Source organism: Cydia strobilella, chromosome 27 (assembly GCF_947568885.1).
Source record: "Cydia strobilella chromosome 27, ilCydStro3.1, whole genome shotgun sequence".
Taxonomy (NCBI): Eukaryota; Metazoa; Arthropoda; class Insecta; order Lepidoptera; family Tortricidae; genus Cydia; species Cydia strobilella.
In genome coordinates, this window is record NC_086067.1 from 5562137 (window position 1) to 5585573 (window position 23437).

Consider the following 23437-nt stretch of genomic DNA (forward strand, 5'->3'; position numbering starts at 1 on the left):
GACCTCCTAATACAAACAAAGGGACCTCCTAATTCAGGCTTGTAACCCGTTTATGAATAACGCCAGTAGTGTGGCCGCGGTACTCGTCATCAGACTCCATACTGCCCTGCATAGGTACTTCCCTCACTACTTCCCATACCACTCGTCGAGTGTGTGTGGCCGGGGTATAAAAGCGTGTCGATGACGAAGTAAATAATACCACCTGAATATACAGTAGCAGTGTACCAAACGAATTATATGTACAGATTTTCATTTTTTAGGGTCCCGTACCCAAAGGGTAAAAACGGGAATTAGATTAAAAATAATTATTATTCTTAATGTAATGGGTTGATAAAATAAATATTTAAGGGAGGCTCCCATACAACAAACGTGATTTTGTTGCCGACTCGCACTTGGCCGGTTTTATTCTTCTTCATAAAAGCAATACAATTAAAAACATTACAGTAGCCGTACCGTGAGTTGACACGATGTTTACGTTAGCGATGGCGTAAACTCGTTCAGTCCATCTCGCTCGTACTGATGGATTGGAGTTTGGGATTGGTTGTATGGGAGCCCCACTTAAATATTTATTTTATTATGTTTTTAATATTTGTTGTTATAGCGGCAACAGAAATACATCATCTGGGAAAATTTCAACTGTCTAGCTATCACGATTCATGAGATACAGCCTGGTGGCAGACGGACAGACAGACAGCGGAGTCTTAATAATAGGGTCCCGTTTTACCCTTTGGGTACGGAACCCTAAAAAATGAAAATCTATACGTATAATTCGTTTGGTACACTGCTACTGTATATTCAGGTGGTATTATTTACTTCGTCATCGACACGCTTTTATACTCCTAGTCTAACCCGTTCGTATAAAAATTCCGCAAATCGATGTACAGGTTAGCCGTTTGGCACACACATACTAGAGGTCAAAACAAATTTTTTGACCCGCAGTTCCTAAAAAAATTTCACTGGGGGGGGTGGTAAAACATTTTTTTTTTGTATGGAAAAAAACAATCCAAAACCTATCGTGTGTGGTATCATACGAAAGGGCTTTTTGAGGCGATTCTAAAAATATATCACATCATTACATTTCGGGCATTTTTTTTAATTAAAACAAAAAGAATTTTCGAAACATACCAAGTTTGGGCTCCTCCAGACACGATATGGCTGATTTTTTTTTGTACAATATACCACAAATGATACGTGATATCCTCATCTCTAACTCAAAGAAAGCAATTTTGAAAATAATATCATTAACAATTTTATTTTTATTTTTCAATTTTACAAAGTGACAGTTCTACTTCAATTACCACTCCCCCCCCCAGCGAAATTTTTTAGGAACTGCGGGGTTAAAATTTTGTTTTGACCTCTAGTATGCGTGTGCCAAACGGCTAACCTGTACATCGATTTGCGGTTTTCCTTTGAAATTGGGGTCGAGCGGCTTCCGCTATCCGGCCACACACTCGACGAGTGGTATGGGAAGTAGTGAGGGTTGAATTGCTGGCCAAGATGATAGTTTTAATATTTCAGTAAAGGTTTTAAAAAGAAAATACAATTGAGCCTAAAATGTATTTATTGACTAGCGCCTTATTATGCAATAATATGTATATTTAACTTGGAAACTTAGAACTAGCAAGCGTATATCTATAGTATACTAGAGAGTGGACATTTTCACTATATTTATAAAAAAAAAATTAAAAAAACTTCGTTAAAATACTTTAGTAAAATTACATTTTTTATTACTACATGTATACAGATAATAATGATAAAAAAATCATTTTCTTTCACCATTCCTTTACGTATATCCGTTGCTTCGTATAGACGACATCACTTATTATTTATTACGCAATTTTATGCTTTACCTAGTCGCAATTAATTGATATTATATTTATTTAATTTTACATCAATATTTGTGACGCAAAATTAAATAAACTTTTAATCTAACCATTTACATAGTTCCCATTTCTGTTTTTAAAAATACAATACTGTTTTGATATTTTATTTTTTTTATTTTCGCAAACATTTTTAAATCAGAAAAGAGAACTTTTTTTAATATTTTCAAAGCCGTTCAAAATAAACAGGTTTTTTTAATAAATTTACACTTACATTAAAAAGTATTTCCATTATAGCGTATACAATTTTGAATCGAATTTTCTGAGTATACATATGTAACTGTATAAGGAGTCGTATAATCTTGAGTTCTTAAATTATATCACTATCTCTAGTATGGCTGCCTTAAAAAAAAACTTACAATGAGTACTTGTTATGTAGATTTTTGAAAAATTCCTGGCAACTTAAAAAAAATTTGGAAATGTAGGTGCGTATTACAGAAAACGATATTTTATTCGGATAATTTGTTCGTGATTTTACATTAAAATAAGAAATTAATCCTTAGGTAATTGCAAATGTGATGGGCACCTTTGCACCCGGTACAGCTCGCGGAGGTCTTTTTGAATAAAATATTTTAGTTAGTTTTGTAGTTTATTGTTTAATTCTTTATAACTTGTCATTTATTCTTGAATAATAAACTTTCTATTACAAAACTATATTTATATGTGTTATTATGCAATAGTATCGTATTTCGAAACAAGGCACTATATTCATTTGATACTGTTAAAAAGCAGTTAAAATATTAGGTTTCGTTTATATTTGTAGGTACCTACTGATGCCAAGTAGAATAATTTTTCAAAAATCTACAATTATTTTAAAAAACTAATACATTTTATAAATAAATAAGTTTCGACTATGGACGGTTCTCGTGGTACAAAATACTTTTTTTTTCTATTACATTCAGTCGTTTGAGGGCGAAAACCGAAACTTACTTCACAACCGGTTTGAAAATTGACGAACGCAAGCTAGTTATTTAAATAGCAAACAAGGAATATAAACATTAATATATTTACAATAAATGCGAAGGAACTACTTATTTTAGGCAACTTGTTTACTAGTTAAATAACTTTTAAATGCCGTTGTTAAATAAATATCTATTTTATTTTATCATTTGTCTTTTTATTTTATTTTTTGTTTATTGAGGAAAAACTTTATGAACGGCCTCGCTTATGTTCGGCCGTGGTAAACTCTCCTTATCAAGTAATACATGACTTTATTTCTACCGTTTGTTATATTATATTAAAACAAAACAACGGCATTTAACAACGGCATTTTTTGCTGTAACAAAAATCAAAATGGAAGCGTATTTTTGTCACATTAATTACAAGTAATTTGAATTTAAAATAGTGAGGTATGATTTACGTATACATGTTTCTATGCTAGGATAAAATGGCAATTAATTTAGTAGCTAAATATGACTCACTAGCGACCCGCCCCGGCTTCGCACGGGTTACACAAAACCTTGACAAATTATACACCTAAACCTTCCTCAAGAATCACTCTATTGATAGGTGAAAACCGCATGAAAATCCGTTCAGTAGTTTTCGAGTTTAACGCGAACATACATACACACAGACAAACGCGGCGATTGTTTTATAAGGGGTAGTGATAGGCATTTACACAATTTAGTAAATAAAAGATACTGAAGTTAGGACATTTAAAAGGTTATCCACCCACAAAAAATACTGTAAAAACCGGCCAAGTGCGAGTCGGACTCGCGCACCTAGGGTTCCGTACTTTTTAGTATTTGTTGTTATAGCGGCAACAGAAATACATCATCTGTGAAAATTTCAACTGCCTAGCTATCACGGATCATGAGATACAGCCTGGTGACAAACGGACAGCGGAGTCTTAGTAATAGGGTCCCGTTTTTACCCTTTGGGTACGGAACCCTAAAAAAAGAAAAGTCAATCATTGCACATTTAATTTTTGAGGATGGCTAATTTTCGCTAAACTATAGATAATATTAAAAAAATATTTATCTGATTTCTATATCGATACTTTTTGCCATTTAATTCTCAGGACTAATAATTTTACAAATTATAAATTGAAACACAAAAACTTAACCGTAAGAAATCATTAATACTCTCAAGTCTCAATAATACTTTAGATATAATTTACAGTACATCTGGTACATTACGACACCAGGTGCTATAATAAGCACATAAGGTAACTACGTCGAAAATTTCAAGAGCCATATGTACTGTAAAACGTTGTGCGATACAAGTGCGAAAAATAGAAAATTCGCAACGAGTGGCGAATTTTAAAACACGACCAAAGGGAGTCATTTTAGAAACTACTAATATTAATTGCCATAGAGTTATTCTTAAAAATTATGGTATACCATTTCAGTATTGCGACGTCTTTTTCATATCTTTTAGTACATCTCAATCAAGAAATAATGCTTTTACAATACGTATATTTTCTTTTCACCGGCATATTTACAATTTTTTTGTGTATAAAATTATTATTCGTGTTTTTTTGATCATTGACCACAATATCCATAAACAACGTGTAATTTACTTACATGCTTTTCTTTTATAGTGTTGTGAAATGCGTCATTTCTTGAAAGAGTTTATTCGTTTATGGAATTCTGAGTCTTCACAAAAACATCTATTTAAAAAATAAAATAAAAAAGTAACTCTTTTAACCGTCGTGCGTAAAAAGATACATGCAACTTTTAACTCTTAAAGTCTCTGATATAATTTATGAAGATATCATTTATATTTGTGACGTTTTCAACCAAAAGGTACCACATTGTCGGTTGTCGATGAGGTTGGTTTCTAATTGACGCTATATGGAAATAGCGCCTAACTGACAAGCGACAATAAGTACCCTTTTGGTTGAAAATGGCACATTTGTTTATGAGGTAATAAATTATTAATTGAACATTGTGAAAAACACCCCTAATCAGTTAACCCTAAAAGCATAGAGTAACTTATAGTAGAGCGGTACTGTCATAGTAAATTTTGTAACCACAGTAAATTCACTGCCATCTGTCGACACACTTTAAAACTAAAAATAAATATTTATAAAAATACGATAAAATGTATTTAAATATGGATAAATGATTTTTTTATTTGCATTAATTATTTTTATATGATTTTGACCCATGTTCTTTCACTGGTATGCGTTAAAATTATAAATAACAAACGAAACAGTCAACGCCCTCTATACGAGTGTAGGCCAAAACTAGTGGCGCCATCTGATCGAGAATCAAATTTTCGTGATTTTCGAGGCACGTTTCTTCCTTAGACTGTATCCATCTATTACGGAGTTATATCTATCTTTGCATAAAGTGACGTTGCGGCTTCGTTGTTGCTGCCGCTGTTACTGTCAATTTCCTTGATAAAATGAGTGACTGAATGGACGTCATAATCGCGGCAGTAATGTCACTCATTTTATCAAGAAAATTGACATACGGCAGCAACAATGACGCCGCAGCTGCAGTGGATATACGAATGACACCTTTTAAGTTTTTTGACGCCAATGACGTATATATCCGCACCGCAAGTCCAACGCTAAAGACGGATTAATCGGTCACAGATCACAGAGCAATATAGACCTACGTGCATGTGCATAAAGTTCAATTTCAATTTTGACACTTAGGTGACGTGGCGTCCGAGTGACAGTTTTTGTGTTTGAAAAGGTTAATGAAAGCAGGAACGATTTAGCGACCATATTGGCACTTAAACATGTGTTATATATTCAATAAGTAATACCAAAGATAGATATAACTCCGTAATAGATGGATACAGTCTAAGGAAAAAACGTGCCTCGTAAATCACAAAAATTTGATTCTCGATCAGATGGCGCCACTAGTTTTGGCCTACACTCGTATAGAGGGCGTTGACTGTTTCGTTTGTTATTTATAAATTTAACGCATACCAGTGAAAGAACATGGGTCAAAATCATATAAAAATAATTAATGCAAATAAAAAAATCATTTGTCCATATTTAAATACATTTTAACGTATTTTTATAAATCTTCATTTTTAGTTTTAAAGTATGTCGATAGATGGCAGTGAATTTACAGTGGTTACAAAATTTACTATGACAGTACTGCTCTATCTTATTATATCCTCATTGGTAATACTAATAAAAGGCAAAGGCAAGGTTTGGTAAAGGCAAAGATAGATATAACTCCGTAATAGATGGATACAGTCTAAGGAAAAAACGTGCCTCGAAAATCAAGAAAATTTGATTCTCGTTCAGAGGGCGCTACTAGTTTTGGCCTACAGTCGTATAGATGGCGTTGACGGTTTCGTTTGTTATTTAACAATTTTACCGCATATCAGTGAAAGAACATGGGTCAAAATCATAAAAATAATTAATGCAAATAAAAAAAATCATTTATCTATATTTAAATACATTCTATCGTATTTTTATAAATCTTCATTTTTAGTTTTAAAGTGTGTCGACAGATGGCAGTGAATTTACTGGGGTTACAAAATTTACTATGACAGTAACGCTCTAGTATCAGTTACTCTATGGTAAAGGCTAGACCATGTAACTTTTATAATATTTATGTAAAAACCCTTTTTATGTGCAAATAAATGATTATGATTATGGTTAACGCGTTAGTCATTTTTGAACTGTCAGCTCAAATAATTTTTAATGTTTGAGATATTTACATAAGCCTGATATTTACAATTACAAACCTTTTAAATAAGTTTCTGTGAAGGCTCAGAACCAATCGCTCTTAAATATATCGTAAAGTTCGTTTTTACTTATTATGGTTGTATTAACGACCTTAAGTGGAAGCATTTAATACATTTTTCAAGTCCATCGTTTATTATATTTTTCATATAATTTTTCAAGTTCGCATTTCATTTTATTTTTCATATTTTTAATCCCGCTTGGCAACTGTTTTGCTTTGAAAGTTAAATACAGAGCCCGAAATTTTCGTGGCAAAACAAAATACTGTCGCAATCTTGCTAGAGTTAGAAACATTTTTTTATCGATATCGATAGTTGGGTAATAGAAGAAAAAGACAGTCAAACTCTAGCAAGATTGCGACAGTCTTGTTTTGCCGCGAAAATTCCGGGCTCTGATTATTATATTTTTCATATCATAATTTTTAAGTTCGCATTTTATTTTATTTTTCATATTTTTAATCCCGCTTGGCAACTGTTTTGATTTGTTTGAAAGTTATATTTAACATATTTGTGTCTTTCCATTACAGAAAGGTCCTTATGCGTCATTGTATAAGGACTCTTCTCTGATGGAAAGTCACATTTAGTCGACCCTACAATCACCCAGTATGGAAGGAAAGGGCTATTACCCATAGTCTGCTTGCACCTACGAGTTTTTGGCAAATTATTTCCGCACACGTGTAAAAAAGAGTACATATTACATACGTAAAGCAATAAATCTCTCCATGTAATTGTCATGCCGAGGCAATGCCGAGGTCGACAAACATTTGAGGCTTTCTTATTTACTGGACTACGTGTGTATATTATTTTACTGTCCGACAGAGCCGAAAAGCGACAACTTCGTAGCGCGGCGGGCCGAAAGTTGGCGCTTTCCGGCCAGAGGGCAGAAAAATTAGCTGGGACTATGTTGCCAATGGTAATGTTTTTTTTTACATTTGGGGGCGTCCATTAATTACGTGAGGGCTTCAGGGGGGGGGGGGGCAAGCCGAATCTCACTAAAGCTCATGTGAAGGAGAGGTGGGGTTCCGTCAAATATAACTCAAAAACCCCTCGCGTAATTAATGGACGCCCCCTTTGGATTTTGTGTGACTTAGTGCATGGGCTGCTGTATGGGAGGGAAGGTCTCCGGGTCTTCGTTGGACGGCTCCTGCTCGTCTCCTGAAGGCTCTCCTTCAGGCTCTTCGTCTTCTGAGGATGACAGGAGACCTGGAAGTAAATATGTTTCTTAGAAATTACAAAATTCTTGTGAATCGGGTGTCAGAAGTATTTTAAGTAGCATCAAACCTTTTTTTTTATTTTTTATTGTGTTATTTTAGGTCTGCCAACACAGGCTATAATCAAAGAGAATTAAGTAGACAGAGTGCTCACTCCATACATCAGTTTTGTTACCAAAACAACTATTATTTTCGTAGTCTACATCTAGAGTCATTTAGCGGAACTATCAGTACTGCTAATCGACACTAAATGTCACATGTGTCGCGACTGACGAAAAGTGTATTGCTCAACAATTTATAACTAATATTATAAGCAGAAGGTGTTAAAAATAGAGTTCCGGTTAATCTGGTAAAAGTATTTACGTATTAAACTATTAAACATATTAATAACGGGTCACTCACGTATTTACGTACGCAAGCTCCTGATGACGCTCCTCGGTACGGAGTGAAACATGTCGAGCGTTTTTCGACTTAAAATACGTGAGTGACCCGTTATTAATATTGTGTAACATAACATAGCCTGTAAGTTAATAATAACAACTATGGACTGTAACTGTCTGAAAATAAATTATTATTATTATTATTCTCTTTATTTATTATTTTTCTTATGTTAGGTTTTTTATAATATGCATATAAAAGTAAAATATAAAAACACTTACAATAAACACATTATAAAAAACCTAACCTAGGGTGCCGCCAGCAGCGGGGCAGGGCCCAAGCTGCCGGTGGTCAGGGCCGCAGAGAGAGGAACCGGCGGACTATCCGCGCCGTGTCCAAGATCACCGCCTTCTGCATCTGACCCTTGATCCAACCACCTAGCGAGAGTCTCTCAAGGTGTTGGTCGAGACTCTTCGCTATGAGACCGTTCGCTGAAACGACTATCGGGACAATGATCGTCGAATCAACATCCCACATGGCGGTTATCTCGTGAGCCAAGTCTAGGTACTTACTGGACTTGTCCTTCTCGGCTTTCACGAGATTATTATTATTATTTTTAATTATAATATGTTTAATATGTCTGTGAATCACGGAAGTTTTGTTATTAGTATTTACGTAATTGGCTTTTAAAGGAAAATTCGCTCAGTGCTTGTCGTATTGTGAGAGGGATCTCATTCCAGACACGAATTCCCATTTAATTACCTGCAGTGAACTGTGGGTTGGAGAGCGCATCAGGCCAGTACCTTTTGCTGATGGAAGATCCATTTTTACTTTTCTTGCCACCTGGAATACATAAAAATACAATACAAGATATATAGTGGTACTACGTAAACGAAATTAATAACTAGCTTAAATCTAAAATAGGCCCTTGAGGCATTGTACCAAGGATGCTGGCGGCATTTCCCCGCTGTATCGCAATGCTGATACCTTGTGCGAGGAAGCCGCCAGCTCTTCGGTCACCAGTTACGTTAACCAGACGCTTCGCGATTTCCCGACAACAACTTGTGCGCGCTGGGACCCCATGGACCTAGAGTTTCAACTACAAATTACAATTAATTATAATAACGAGCGTTTATAAACCAGTCGTTAACTTGGAGTAGTCAGCCTAGTTTGTCAACATACTGTGTAATAATATAATCATAGAGTAACTTATACTAGAGCGGTACTGTCATAGTAAATTTTGTAACCCCAGTAAATTCACTGCCATCTGTCGACACACTTTAAAACTAAAAATGAAGATTTATAAAAATACGATAGAATGTATTTAAATATAGATAAATGATTTTTTTTATTTGCATTAATTATTTTTATGATTTTGACCCATGTTCTTTCACTGATATGCGTTAAAATTGTTAAATAACAAACGAAACCGTCAACGCCATCTATTCGACTGTAGGCCAAAACTAGTAGCGCCCTCTGAACGAGAATCAAATTTTCTTGATTTTCGAGGCACGTTTTTTCCTTAGACTGTATCTATCTATTACGGAGTTATATCTATCTTTGATATAATATACTACATAACATACTGCAGATGGCATGGTGATGATGTGATGACCCATCAGGCTTGTCAGCGGAGTCTAACATGGTTTAAGATGGTAATGATGGGGTGGTAATGATAGCATATTAGTGACTTACCAGGTTTATCAGCGCAGTCTAGCATGGGCTGTAGGATGCGACGACGAACATTGATATTAAACCAGTTGTTGATTTGGAGTAGAGTCAGCCTAGTTTGTCAATATACTGTGTAATTGATGATGTGATGACCCATCAGGCTTGTCAGCGCAGTCTAACATGGCTTAAAATGGTAATGATGGGATGGTAATGATGGCATATTAATGACTTACCAGGTTTATCAGCGCAGTCTAGCATGGGCTATAAGATGCGACGATTAGCGTTTATATAAACCAGTTGTTGACTTGGAGTAGTCAACCTAGTTTGTTAATATACTGTGTGTTAGTTGCGTTTTAAGCATGTGTGAGTGAGCGTATTAATGTATGCATGTATCTGTCAAATCCAGTCACAAATAAATCTTCAAACAGTGCACACGTCTATCTCTCAGAAAAATCCCTACATACAACTATCAACCTTATTACAAAGAACATTTGGTCGACATCGAACCGGAGGAGGAACCAGATAAGCGAAGCCCAGCCGGCCGGCGAGAACAATAGCGGACCGCATTCCTGAGCCTAGTTGCTATCTGCAGGTGCGAAATATAAGGAAATATGACAAATTAAATGAAGTGAAGATTATTAAGTTGTGCTATCGTGTTGTTTACGTGAATGGACAAGTAAATACTGCAATATGAGTACTAACGAACAGTTAATTCGTGTTTTGGAGGATACAGCGTTATTATTAAAGAAAACTGAAGTTAATTTGAAGAAATGTCCGAAACAACGTTTAACTAAAGGCTATTTAGAATCTCGAGCACAGTGTATTGACGCTTATTGGAAAACATTTACATCGGCGCATAAACAGCTGGTACAGAATACTACAATGCAGGAGCGCGGCGAGATACAGTACTTTCTTAAGGAAGATTATTATGTCGTGGAGGAGTTATACCTATGTTTACAAGGTGATATCAAGGACGCGCTCGCTTGTGCCGCTCCCACACATGTTCAAGGAACAAGTTCGATGGATATTACGATGTTCGAAGCTGTACAACAACATGTCAAGTTACCTGCTATTGTTTTACCTGTGTTTTCTAATAATTATGAAGAGTGGCCGACGTTTCACGATTTGTTTACGTCGTTAGTACATAACAACACGAGTATTAGTAAGGTTCAGAAACTGCATTATTTAAAGTCAAGTATCGCCGGTGAAGCCGCTGCTTTATTGAAGCATGTTACGATTACAGAACAAAATTATGAGTTGGCCTGGGAGACTTTGAAACAAAGGTATGGTAATAAGAGGTTAATTGTGAACTCCCTTTTGAGGAGATTGTTTAATCAAAAGAAGATTACTACGCAAACATCTAGTCAAATAAAACTTTTACTGGACACTACGACGCAATGTTTGAATGATTTACAAAATCTTCAAGTGAATATAAACGAGTGGGATCCGTTCATAATATACCTAGTCGTGAACCGACTCGACAACGAAACTCATAAGGATTGGGTGGAACACGCCTACAGTTTAAGTGCTGACCAGTTGCCTAAGTGGACTGAATTAAAGAAATATCTCGAGTCAAAGTTTCGTACGTTGGAACTGGTTAACCCTGTCACTGCTACCGTACCTAAAGAATCAAAAACAATTAAGGAAAAGTCTTACCACGTGTCAACATCATCAAAGAGCTGTGTTTTATGTAGGGAAGAACACACTTTATGTCACTGTCAAGAGTTCACGAAAATGTCACCTGTGGAGAGAATTGACTATGTGAAGAAAACTAAATTATGTTTCAACTGTCTCCTACCTGGACATTCTGCATCACGATGTCGTCTTTCCTTTTCATGTCGTATATGCAAGAAGAGGCATCACACCATGATACACCAAGCGCAGAATGAGGAGTCAGTGAAAACTCAAGCTTACCACAGTCAGCTGACACACCACGAAGAAGACCCGCAGAATGATGAAGAAGTAGAAGTGGTGGAAATTTCGTGTAACTTTACCTGCAAGAAATCCAAAAGCCTGCTAGCGACTGCAATGATATCCATTAGGGACGACGAAGGTCACGTGACTCCCCTTCGTTGTTTAATTGATCCAGGCTCAGAATCAAGCTTTTTAAGTGAACGCGCAGCACAAGCTCTGCGAGTCAAGAGGTCACCTGTGAGAGGAACTGTTACCGGTGTCGGCGACCTCCAGGTCAAGATCAACAGCGTAGCACATGTTCAAGTATTGTCAAATCAAGATGACAGTTTCAAGCTAGATGTCAAAGCTTATATAATGCCCTCGAAGCTCACATCACAACTACCATCAAGGAAGATTAAGTATGACCCACAAGCCTGGTCACACATACAAGGACTCACTCTGGCTGATCCTAAGTTTCATCAGCCAGGGCGAGTAGACATGCTACTTGGTGTAAAAGTGTATGCACAAATACTAGAAGGAAAGGTAATGAAAGGTCCACCTGGCACTCCATGCGCACAAGAAACAAGCCTAGGTTGGATAATATTCGGAGACGCAGAAGGCACAGCATACACTTTAGAAGAAAACATAGTTGTGATGCATCATCAGGTCGACGTGAACGACATGTTGAAGGCATTTTGGGAGATAGATACTACAGATACAAAGAAGAGTCTCACGAGACAAGAAGAAAGGTGTGAAATGATTTACAAGGAGACTCATACAAGAAACGAAGAAGGAAGATACATAGGAACGTTACCATTCAAAAAAGAAGAACATCTATCTCCAAAAGGACAAACAAGAGACATCGCCATGCTGAGACTGAAACAACAAGAAAAAATATTCGTAAGGGAACCTAATCAGAAGAATGAGTATGTTAAAGCTATAGAAGAATACATGAAACTAAACTACATTGAAGAAGGTGAAAGGGAAGTAAACAATGAGACGGTATATTTACCACATCACGCATTGATTGAGGAAGAAAAGCAAACCACAAAGACAAGCGATCATGTAACTTTTGGCAATACTTCTGCGCCTTATCTTCCTGTCAAGACACTTCAACAAGTGGCAGTAGATGAAGGCAAGGAGTATCGGCTTACATCGAAAACCATTAAGGAAGATTCTTCCATGAATGACATGATGACCGGGGAAGACACCGTGCAGGACGTTGTAGATGTTGCCATACAAGACATTATTCCAAACCAATGGTACCACGTTCTAACTACGGAGAACCCTGCTGACATTTCATCAAGAGGCATGCCATTTAGTGTATTTAAGAACTGCGACCTCTGGTGGCATGGAACGCATTGGCTGAAACATAAGAACAAACAATTAGAACATCCAATAATAGAAGAGACATACCTGAAAATGAAAAAAGTAACAATACAAGTTAACCTAAATAGAGATGAAAATACTGAAGTCCATAAGACCTTACCTGAGAAGTTTGAAGAATATGATACGTTACCTGATTTACTGAAGTCCATAGTTGACGCCAGAAGATTCTTGAAGTACCTGAAAGAGAAAAACACAAACACGGAAACGATAGTAACAACACAAGAACTAGAGAAAGCACTGTTACGTATAAGGGTTGTGCAAGCAGAATATTTCATGGAAGACGTAGAAAGCTTAAAAACAAGAAAAGGAGGAAGCACTAAGAGCATATTAAGAAATTTAAACCCTTACCTTGACGCAAGCGACATCCTCAGGGTGGGCGGTAGGTCGTGCCATTCTAAGTTAGATGAAGAACGAAAGCTTCCTATGATTTTAGTCAAATGTCACCTCACATACCTAATCATGCACGAGTTGCACGACGCCCACCGAAGAACCTTACATGTACAATATCAGATGACCCTGAATAGTGGTGTTCATTTTGCCGGACCTTATCAAGTTTTTGTGTCTAGAGGTCGAGGTGCTAAAACATGTAAGGCCTACATAGCAATTTTCATATGCATGGCCACCGTGGCTATACACCTCGAATTGGTATACACCTGGGAAATGGCAGCTTGGAGGCATAGTGGATAAACCCGTGTGCGCGAATAACTTAACTCGTGTATACAGTGTAAAGGGTAGTGATTCAATCATAAAAAGAACTATCACTAAATTGTGTCTTATAATATGCCTGTTCATACAGCATCTTAATTCACTTAATGCTCCACGTTAAATTAATTTTGCATGTAGCTAGGTTTCAAATTTTCTGTAACTGAATACTGCCGTAATAATTGTGAATAAGAATTGTGTAACTTTTAGTAATTGAATTCCACCTAACTTGCTTATTATTATATACCTACCTAATACTCTCTCATACTTGCTGTTCTTTACTATACATAGTGTTATAGTTTGTCAATGCAATTGCATGCATTTATGTAGTTCTAATCATACAATTTGTTATAGTCAAATACTATGTACAATTTTGTAGATGAGTTGTATCTATACCTATGTAGTTTAAAAGGGTCGATGCCCTTTTGGTGGGCGGTATGTTAGTTGCGTTTTAAGCATGTGTGAGTGAGCGTATTAATGTATGCATGTATCTGTCAAATCCAGTCACAAATAAATCTTCAAACAGTGCACACGTCTATCTCTCAGAAAAATCCCTACATACAACTATCAACCTTATTACAAAGAACACTGTGTAAATTGTGTAATAATATAATATACTACATAACATACTGTAGATGGCATGGTGATGATGTGATGACCCACCAGGCTTGTCAGCGCAGTCTAACATGGCTTAAAATGGTAATGATGGGATGGTAATGATGGCATATTAATGACTTACCAGGTTTATCAGCGCAGTCTAGCATGGGCTATAAGATGCGACGATTAGCGTTTATATAAACCAGTTGTTGACTTGGAGTAGTCAACCTAGTTTGTTAATATACTGTGTAAATTGTGTAATAATATAATATACTACATAACATACTGTAGATGGCACGGTGATGATGTGATGACCAACCAGGCTTGTCAGCGCAGTCTAACATGGCCTAAGATGGTAATGATGAAGATGGTAATGATGGCATATTAATGACTTACCAGGTTTATCAGCGCAGTCTAGCATGGGCTGTAGGATGCGACGACGGGCATTGATAAACCAGTTGTTAACTTGGAGTAAAGTCAGCCTGGTTTGCGCCGCAAGTGTACGCTTTTCTTCCTCAGTCGGGTATGGGTGCTGGAAAAAAAAAGGAAAAAACTTATTGCAAAGTTAGGAATCATTTTGACGACCGGTCTGGCCTAGTGGGTAGTGACTCTGCCTGTGAAGCCGATGGTCCTGGGTTCGAATCCCGGTAAGGGCATTTATTTGTGTGTTGAACACAAATATTTGTTCCTGAGTCATGGGTGTTTCTATGTATATAAGTATGTATTTATCTATATAACTATTATATATCGTCGCCTAGCGGCCATAGTACAAGCTTTGCTTAGTTTGGGGCTAGGTTGATCTGTGTAAGATGTCCCCTGATATTTATTTATTTTATTTACAAGTCAATTAAATTATATTTTTGTTACAAAGCGAAGTTGTGTTCCTGCCGGTGAGTAAGGTTGCCAGAGCTCAACGAGGGAGAGGAGTGTTAGGGTCGGCAACGCGCATGTAACTCCTCTGGAGTTGCAGGCGTACATAGGCTACGGAGACTGCTCAACATCAGGCGGGCCGTATGCTTGTTTGCCACCGACGTAGTATTTAAAAAAAAGGTATTTTTTTTTCGAAAAACGAATATCTTTTTGGGTTATTCCAGCTTAAAATCACGAGGACCGTAAATAATAATAAAAAGAAAAGAACTGTCCCTTGTTTTCCATACATATTTTAGGTGTATGTTTTGTGACGGTCCATATACTAAATGTATGTGAAACAAAATCACAAAACTGTTTTTGCTTTTTTAAATCGATTGTCCTCGTGATTCTGAGTAACCCAAAAGATAGTATTTCGAATTCCCATTAGGAGGCGTGGCGGGGGAGGACGCCGCGCTTGCCGTCTCTGTCTGCCGTCAGCCGTCCCTGTCACTCACCACTAGATGTTGGAACAGCCAGGCGCGCATCACCTGCGTGGCGTGGCGGGGGAGGACGCCGCGCTTGCCGTCTCTGTCTGCCGTCAGCCGTCCCTGTCACTCACCACTAGATGTTGGAACAGCCAGGCGCGCATCACCTGCGTGGCGTGGCGGGGGAGGACGCCGCGCTTGCCGTCTCTGTCTGCCGTCAGCCGTCCCTGTCACTCACCACTAGATGTTGGAACAGCCAGGCGCGCATCACCTGCGTGGCGTGGCGGGGGAGGACGCCGCGCTTGCCGTCTCTGTCTGCCGTCAGCCGTCCCTGTCACTCACCACTAGATGTTGGAACAGCCAGGCGCGCATCACCTGCGTGGCGTGGCGGGGGAGGACGCCGCGCTTGCCGTCTCTGTCTGCCGTCAGCCGTCCCTGTCACTCACCACTAGATGTTGGAACAGCCAGGCGCGCATCACCTGCGTGGCGTGGCGGGGGAGGACGCCGCGCTTGCCGTCTCTGTCTGCCGTCAGCCGTCCCTGTCACTCACCACTAGATGTTGGAACAGCCAGGCGCGCATCACCTGCGTGGCGTGGCGGGGGAGGACGCCGCGCTTGCCGTCTCTGTCTGCCGTCAGCCGTCCCTGTCACTCACCACTAGATGTTGGAACAGCCAGGCGCGCATCACCTGCGTGGCGTGGCGGGGGAGGACGCCGCGCTTGCCGTCTCTGTCTGCCGTCAGCCGTCCCTGTCACTCACCACTAGATGTTGGAACAGCCAGGCGCGCATCACCTGCGTGGCGTGGCGGGGGAGGACGCCGCGCTTGCCGTCTCTGTCTGCCGTCAGCCGTCCCTGTCACTCACCACTAGATGTTGGAACAGCCAGGCGCGCATCACCTGCGTGGCGTGGCGGGGGAGGACGCCGCGCTTGCCGTCTCTGTCTGCCGTCAGCCGTCCCTGTCACTCACCACTAGATGTTGGAACAGCCAGGCGCGCATCACCTGCGTGGCGTGGCGGGGGAGGACGCCGCGCTTGCCGTCTCTGTCTGCCGTCAGCCGTCCCTGTCACTCACCACTAGATGTTGGAACAGCCAGGCGCGCATCACCTGCGTGGCGTGGCGGGGGAGGACGCCGCGCTTGCCGTCTCTGTCTGCCGTCAGCCGTCCCTGTCACTCACCACTAGATGTTGGAACAGCCAGGCGCGCATCACCTGCGTGGCGTGGCGGGGGAGGACGCCGCGCTTGCCGTCTCTGTCTGCCGTCAGCCGTCCCTGTCACTCACCACTAGATGTTGGAACAGCCAGGCGCGCATCACCTGCGTGGCGTGGCGGGGGAGGACGCCGCGCTTGCCGTCTCTGTCTGCCGTCAGCCGTCCCTGTCACTCACCACTAGATGTTGGAACAGCCAGGCGCGCATCACCTGCGTGGCGTGGCGGGGGAGGACGCCGCGCTTGCCGTCTCTGTCTGCCGTCAGCCGTCCCTGTCACTCACCACTAGATGTTGGAACAGCCAGGCGCGCATCACCTGCGTGGCGTGGCGGGGGAGGACGCCGCGCTTGCCGTCTCTGTCTGCCGTCAGCCGTCCCTGTCACTCACCACTAGATGTTGGAACAGCCAGGCGCGCATCACCTGCGTGGCGTGGCGGGGGAGGACGCCGCGCTTGCCGTCTCTGTCTGCCGTCAGCCGTCCCTGTCACTCACCACTAGATGTTGGAACAGCCAGGCGCGCATCACCTGCGTGGCGTGGCGGGGGAGGACGCCGCGCTTGCCGTCTCTGTCTGCCGTCAGCCGTCCCTGTCACTCACCACTAGATGTTGGAACAGCCAGGCGCGCATCACCTGCGTGGCGTGGCGGGGGAGGACGCCGCGCTTGCCGTCTCTGTCTGCCGTCAGCCGTCCCTGTCACTCACCACTAGATGTTGGAACAGCCAGGCGCGCATCACCTGCGTGGCGTGGCGGGGGAGGACGCCGCGCTTGCCGTCTCTGTCTGCCGTCAGCCGTCCCTGTCACTCACCACTAGATGTTGGAACAGCCAGGCGCGCATCACCTGCGTGGCGTGGCGGGGGAGGACGCCGCGCTTGCCGTCTCTGTCTGCCGTCAGCCGTCCCTGTCACTCACCACTAGATGTTGGAACAGCCAGGCGCGCATCACCTGCGTGGCGTGGCGGGGGAGGACGCCGCGCTTGCCGTCTCTGTCTGCCGTCAGCCGTCCCTGTCACTCACCACTAGATGTTGGAACAGCCAGGCGCGCATCACCTGCGTGGCGTGGCGGGGGAGGACGCCGCGCTTGCCGTCTCTGTCTGCCGTCAGCCGTCCCTGTCACTCACCACTAGATGTTGGAACAGCCAGGCGCGCATCACCTGCGTGGCGTGGCGGGGGAGGACGCCGCGCTTGCCGTCTCTGTCTGCCGTCAGCCGTCCCTGTCACTCACCACTAGATGTTGGAACAGCCAGGCGCGCATCACCTGCGTGGCGTGGCGGGGGAGGACGCCGAGCTTGCCGTCTCTGTCTGCCGTCAGCCGTCCCTGTCACTCACCACTAGATGTTGGAACAGCCAGGCGCGCATCACCTGCGTGGCGTGGCGGGGGAGGACGCCGCGCTTGCCGTCTCTGTCTGCCGTCAGCCGTCCCTGTCACTCACCACTAGATGTTGGAACAGCCAGGCGCGCATCACCTGCGTGGCGTGGCGGGGGAGGACGCCGCGCTTGCCGTCTCTGTCTGCCGTCAGCCGTCCCTGTCACTCACCACTAGATGTTGGAACAGCCAGGCGCGCATCACCTGCGTGGCGTGGCGGGGGAGGACGCCGCGCTTGCCGTCTCTGTCTGCCGTCAGCCGTCCCTGTCACTCACCACTAGATGTTGGAACAGCCAGGCGCGCATCACCTGCGTGGCGTGGCGGGGGAGGACGCCGCGCTTGCCGTCTCTGTCTGCCGTCAGCCGTCCCTGTCACTCACCACTAGATGTTGGAACAGCCAGGCGCGCATCACCTGCGTGGCGTGGCGGGGGAGGACGCCGCGCTTGCCGTCTCTGTCTACCGTCAGCCGTCCCTGTCACTCACCACTAGATGTTGGAACAGCCAGGCGCGCATCACCTGCGTGGCGTGGCGGGGGAGGACGCCGCGCTTGCCGTCTCTGTCTGCCGTCAGCCGTCCCTGTCACTCACCACTAGATGTTGGAACAGCCAGGCGCGCATCACCTGCGTGGCGTGGCGGGGGAGGACGCCGCGCTTGCCGTCTCTGTCTGCCGTCAGCCGTCCCTGTCACTCACCACTAGATGTTGGAACAGCCAGGCGCGCATCACCTGCGTGGCGTGGCGGGGGAGGACGCCGCGCTTGCCGTCTCTGTCTGCCGTCAGCCGTCCCTGTCACTCACCACTAGATGTTGGAACAGCCAGGCGCGCATCACCTGCGTGGCGTGGCGGGGGAGGACGCCGCGCTTGCCGTCTCTGTCTGCCGTCAGCCGTCCCTGTCACTCACCACTAGATGTTGGAACAGCCAGGCGCGCATCACCTGCGTGGCGTGGCGGGGGAGGACGCCGCGCTTGCCGTCTCTGTCTGCCGTCAGCCGTCCCTGTCACTCACCACTAGATGTTGGAACAGCCAGGCGCGCATCACCTGCGTGGCGTGGCGGGGGAGGACGCCGCGCTTGCCGTCTCTGTCTGCCGTCAGCCGTCCCTGTCACTCACCACTAGATGTTGGAACAGCCAGGCGCGCATCACCTGCGTGGCGTGGCGGGGGAGGACGCCGCGCTTGCCGTCTCTGTCTGCCGTCAGCCGTCCCTGTCACTCACCACTAGATGTTGGAACAGCCAGGCGCGCATCACCTGCGTGGCGTGGCGGGGGAGGACGCCGCGCTTGCCGTCTCTGTCTGCCGTCAGCCGTCCCTGTCACTCACCACTAGATGTTGGAACAGCCAGGCGCGCATCACCTGCGTGGCGTGGCGGGGGAGGACGCCGCGCTTGCCGTCTCTGTCTGCCGTCAGCCGTCCCTGTCACTCACCACTAGATGTTGGAACAGCCAGGCGCGCATCACCTGCGTGGCGTGGCGGGGGAGGACGCCGCGCTTGCCGTCTCTGTCTGCCGTCAGCCGTCCCTGTCACTCACCACTAGATGTTGGAACAGCCAGGCGCGCATCACCTGCGTGGCGTGGCGGGGGAGGACGCCGCGCTTGCCGTCTCTGTCTGCCGTCAGCCGTCCCTGTCACTCACCACTAGATGTTGGAACAGCCAGGCGCGCATCACCTGCGTGGCGTGGCGGGGGAGGACGCCGCGCTTGCCGTCTCTGTCTGCCGTCAGCCGTCCCTGTCACTCACCACTAGATGTTGGAACAGCCAGGCGCGCATCACCTGCGTGGCGTGGCGGGGGAGGACGCCGCGCTTGCCGTCTCTGTCTGCCGTCAGCCGTCCCTGTCACTCACCACTAGATGTTGGAACAGCCAGGCGCGCATCACCTGCGTGGCGTGGCGGGGGAGGACGCCGCGCTTGCCGTCTCTGTCTGCCGTCAGCCGTCCCTGTCACTCACCACTAGATGTTGGAACAGCCAGGCGCGCATCACCTGCGTGGCGTGGCGGGGGAGGACGCCGCGCTTGCCGCTGGAGTCATCTTCGTCCTCAGGAGGGGGTGAGCCGGAGACGGACGAGCAAGAATTGTTGGAGTTCGTCCCTGGAAAACAAAAAAATTACGATAAGCAAATGTAAAAACATTCCCGTTAATTCGTTAAAAATTCAAAAATGTATTTTGCAATGAGGATTAATTAAAATGTTATTTACCTGTGAAAGAATCTGTTGATATCAACCCGGCACCGATTTGACTTATGGGCGTTGAGCCTTGCACCACTAGGGATTCTGAAATGTACGTATAATTTTACCAACAGACGTCCACAACAAAAGTTGTCATTATGGCGGAATGGCACACTGATAGGCTGATTTATGTCTTTTTTTCTTTATTTCTAGGCGAGGTAACAAAATGTGAATTGGACACATAGTATAAATACATCTTAATATTATACTAAACTTATAGTACTAAAATTTACATTTCAATAACTAGGGTTTATCCATTAGTTACGTCACACGAATTTCTAGGTTTTTTGACCCCTCCCCCTCCTTGTCACACTTGGTCATATTTGGCAAACCCCTCCCCCCCTGGTGTGACGTCACATTTTTTCAATGAAATCGGCAAATAGAAGTAAGTTTTATTAATACTATCAAAATATTTTTGACAAAAGAAATATTAGTAAATTTATAACCCAAAACTGATCAGGAAAGAAAATTAAACGATTAAAAAAACGATTATCATTCCAAAAACTTGTTATTTAACTGTACAGCGAATAAAATAATTTAAATAAGTTAATGTAACGTCACAAAGTTTGTGACTTGTTTTTTTTTTATGATGAATAGGCAGGCGTTTGATCACGATCCCACCTGATGGTAAGTGATGATGATGTGGTCTACGGTGGAGCACGCTTACCTATGAGATACCTATTAACTCTTGCCTTGAAGAGCCCCAAATTGTACTCATGCGGAAACACAGTCACAACATGTCACATTCTCTTGACCCCCCCCCCCCCCCCCTAAACGTGTGATATAATTAATGAATGACGGGGGTCACAACATTTATTATAAATTATAATATTGAATAGATGTTATATTGACCGGGATATAGACCTTGATTACCTTTTGTATTATTTATGAGTTACCGATATTTCGACGCAGTTACATGCATCATGTTCACGGGTGACGGGTGAAACTAACCGTGAATCATTCAAAACTCTAATTGAATAGATGGTGATGTTGGTGTGTTGGTGATGATGGTGTGTTGGTGTGTCGGTCTGTTGGTGTGTGTGTGTGTGTGTGTGTGTGTATGTGTGTGTGTGTGTGTGTGTGTGTGTGTGTGTGTGTGTGTGTGTACTCACGCGGGTCGGCGCGGGGCGCGGCGAAGGGTAGGTCGGCGTGGAACACGGGGTAGGACGGCGGCGCGGGCAGCACTGCCACCGGCGACTAAAAATTTAACATTACTTTGAACAGGGGCATTTTAAGGTTTTTCTCGCTGTTCTAGAGAAAAAACCGGCCAAATGCGAGTCGGACTCGGGCACGAAGGGTTCCGTACCATTACGCAAAAAACGGAAAAGAATGACGTTTGTTGTATGGAAGCCCCACTTAAATATTTATTTTATTCTGTTTTTAGTATTTGTTGTTATAGCGGCAACAGTGACATACATCATCTGTGAAAATTTCAACTGTCTAGCTATCACGGTTCATGAAGTACAGCCTGGTGACAGACGGACAGACAGACAGACAGACAGACAGACGGACAGACGGACAGCGAAGTCTTAGCAATAGGGTCCCATTTTTACCCTTTGGGTACGGAACCCTAAAAATAGAAACAAAGTGTCGCAAAACCTATACAAATATGGGGCATTTTCTATGAAAAGGGACCTTATTGTCGATGGCGCTTACGCCGCACAGCGTCGCGCGGCATTGTATTCATATCGGAGCATCGTTTATAATGGCGTAAGCGCCATCGACAATAAGGTCCCTTTTTATAGAAAATACCACATATGAATTAACGTACATTTCATACCTGATACTGTGGGGAGTTGGAAGTGCTGGAATGATCGTCTAAGGTGCCCGAGAGATTATTATTGCTTTCCACGCCACCTGGAATAAAACACAATATTTGATTAAATGGGTTCATCCATTAATTGTGTCACACGAATTTAGGTTTTTTGACCCCTCCCCCTCTCCTTGTCACACTCGGTCACATTTGGCAAACCTCTCCCCCCCCTGGTGTATTATTAATATTTTATCAAAATATTTTTGACAAAAGAAATATTAGTAATTTTATAACCCAAAACTGATTAGCAAAGAAAATTAAACGATTAAAAACGATTATCGTTTCAAAAACGTATTATTTAACTGTACAAGTTTAAATAATTTAAATAAAGTGACGTCACAAAGTTTGTCACAACATGTCAAACATGTCAAATTTTCTTAACCCCCCCCCCCCCCCCCCCCCTAAACGTGTGATGTAATTAATGGATGACCCCTAACATATTAAAAACCGGCCAAGTGCGAGTCGGACTCGCATTCCAAGGGTTCCGTACATAACACAATTCTTAACAATGTATTTTTTTATGCGAAACGTGAGTGAAATGTCTTTAAGAACCCGTAGGGGTCGGATCAAAAACTAAGTAATAAACTCCTTTCCCGGTTTTCCTGTCATCTATAGGTAAAGAGCTTTTTTGTGCATTTTTGTCTAAACTTTAGACCCAGTAGTTTCGGAGATAAAAGGGGGAGGAATGGTCATTTTTTGTATATTTTCTTTAATAACTTCAAAACTATTTATTTCAAGCTTACAAAAAAATATATTTGAGATTCTTAAAATGAGGTCTTTTATTTAATATTTAACACGATAAAGCTCACCAAAATACTACTGAAAACACCGAGAAGCCAACTACGTAAAATATTAGGACTAATAACAGGACATAACCTTACCGTGCTAACAATTTATTGTGTTTTTACTATGAACTTTAATAACAGAAGATTTTATAATGTGTACAATTGTAATTGTAAGTAATGTGTAAGTTGCTTATGTAAGAAATATTTTACAATGTTGTTTGTCTGCATTATGTTATTGTACCTATCAAAATAAAATAAAAATAAAATAACACACTAAACAAACACCTACATCATCATTCGCTTGCCCTTGTCCCATTCACTTGGGGTCGGCGCAGCATGTCTTTTTCTT

At 42.8% G+C, this 23437-nt stretch overlaps 1 protein-coding gene across 1 annotated transcript in view; it reads right to left on the reverse strand.

Moving 5' to 3' along the window:
* Positions 1 to 6213: 6213 nt before the first annotated feature.
* The window catches only part of LOC134753530 (homeobox protein PKNOX2-like), a 48681-nt gene continuing 31457 nt past the window's right edge, over positions 6214 to 23437 (reverse strand). The window contains exons 5-11 of the mRNA XM_063689440.1: positions 22271 to 22347; positions 21603 to 21687; positions 20461 to 20535; positions 20214 to 20353; positions 14774 to 14909; positions 8888 to 8968; positions 6214 to 7739 (exon numbers count right to left, since the gene is read on the reverse strand). Coding sequence (XP_063545510.1) covers positions 7624 to 7739; positions 8888 to 8968; positions 14774 to 14909; positions 20214 to 20353; positions 20461 to 20535; positions 21603 to 21687; positions 22271 to 22347 — 710 coding nt within the window. The 3' untranslated portion in view covers positions 6214 to 7623. The remainder of the gene's footprint in view (positions 7740 to 8887; positions 8969 to 14773; positions 14910 to 20213; positions 20354 to 20460; positions 20536 to 21602; positions 21688 to 22270; positions 22348 to 23437) is intronic.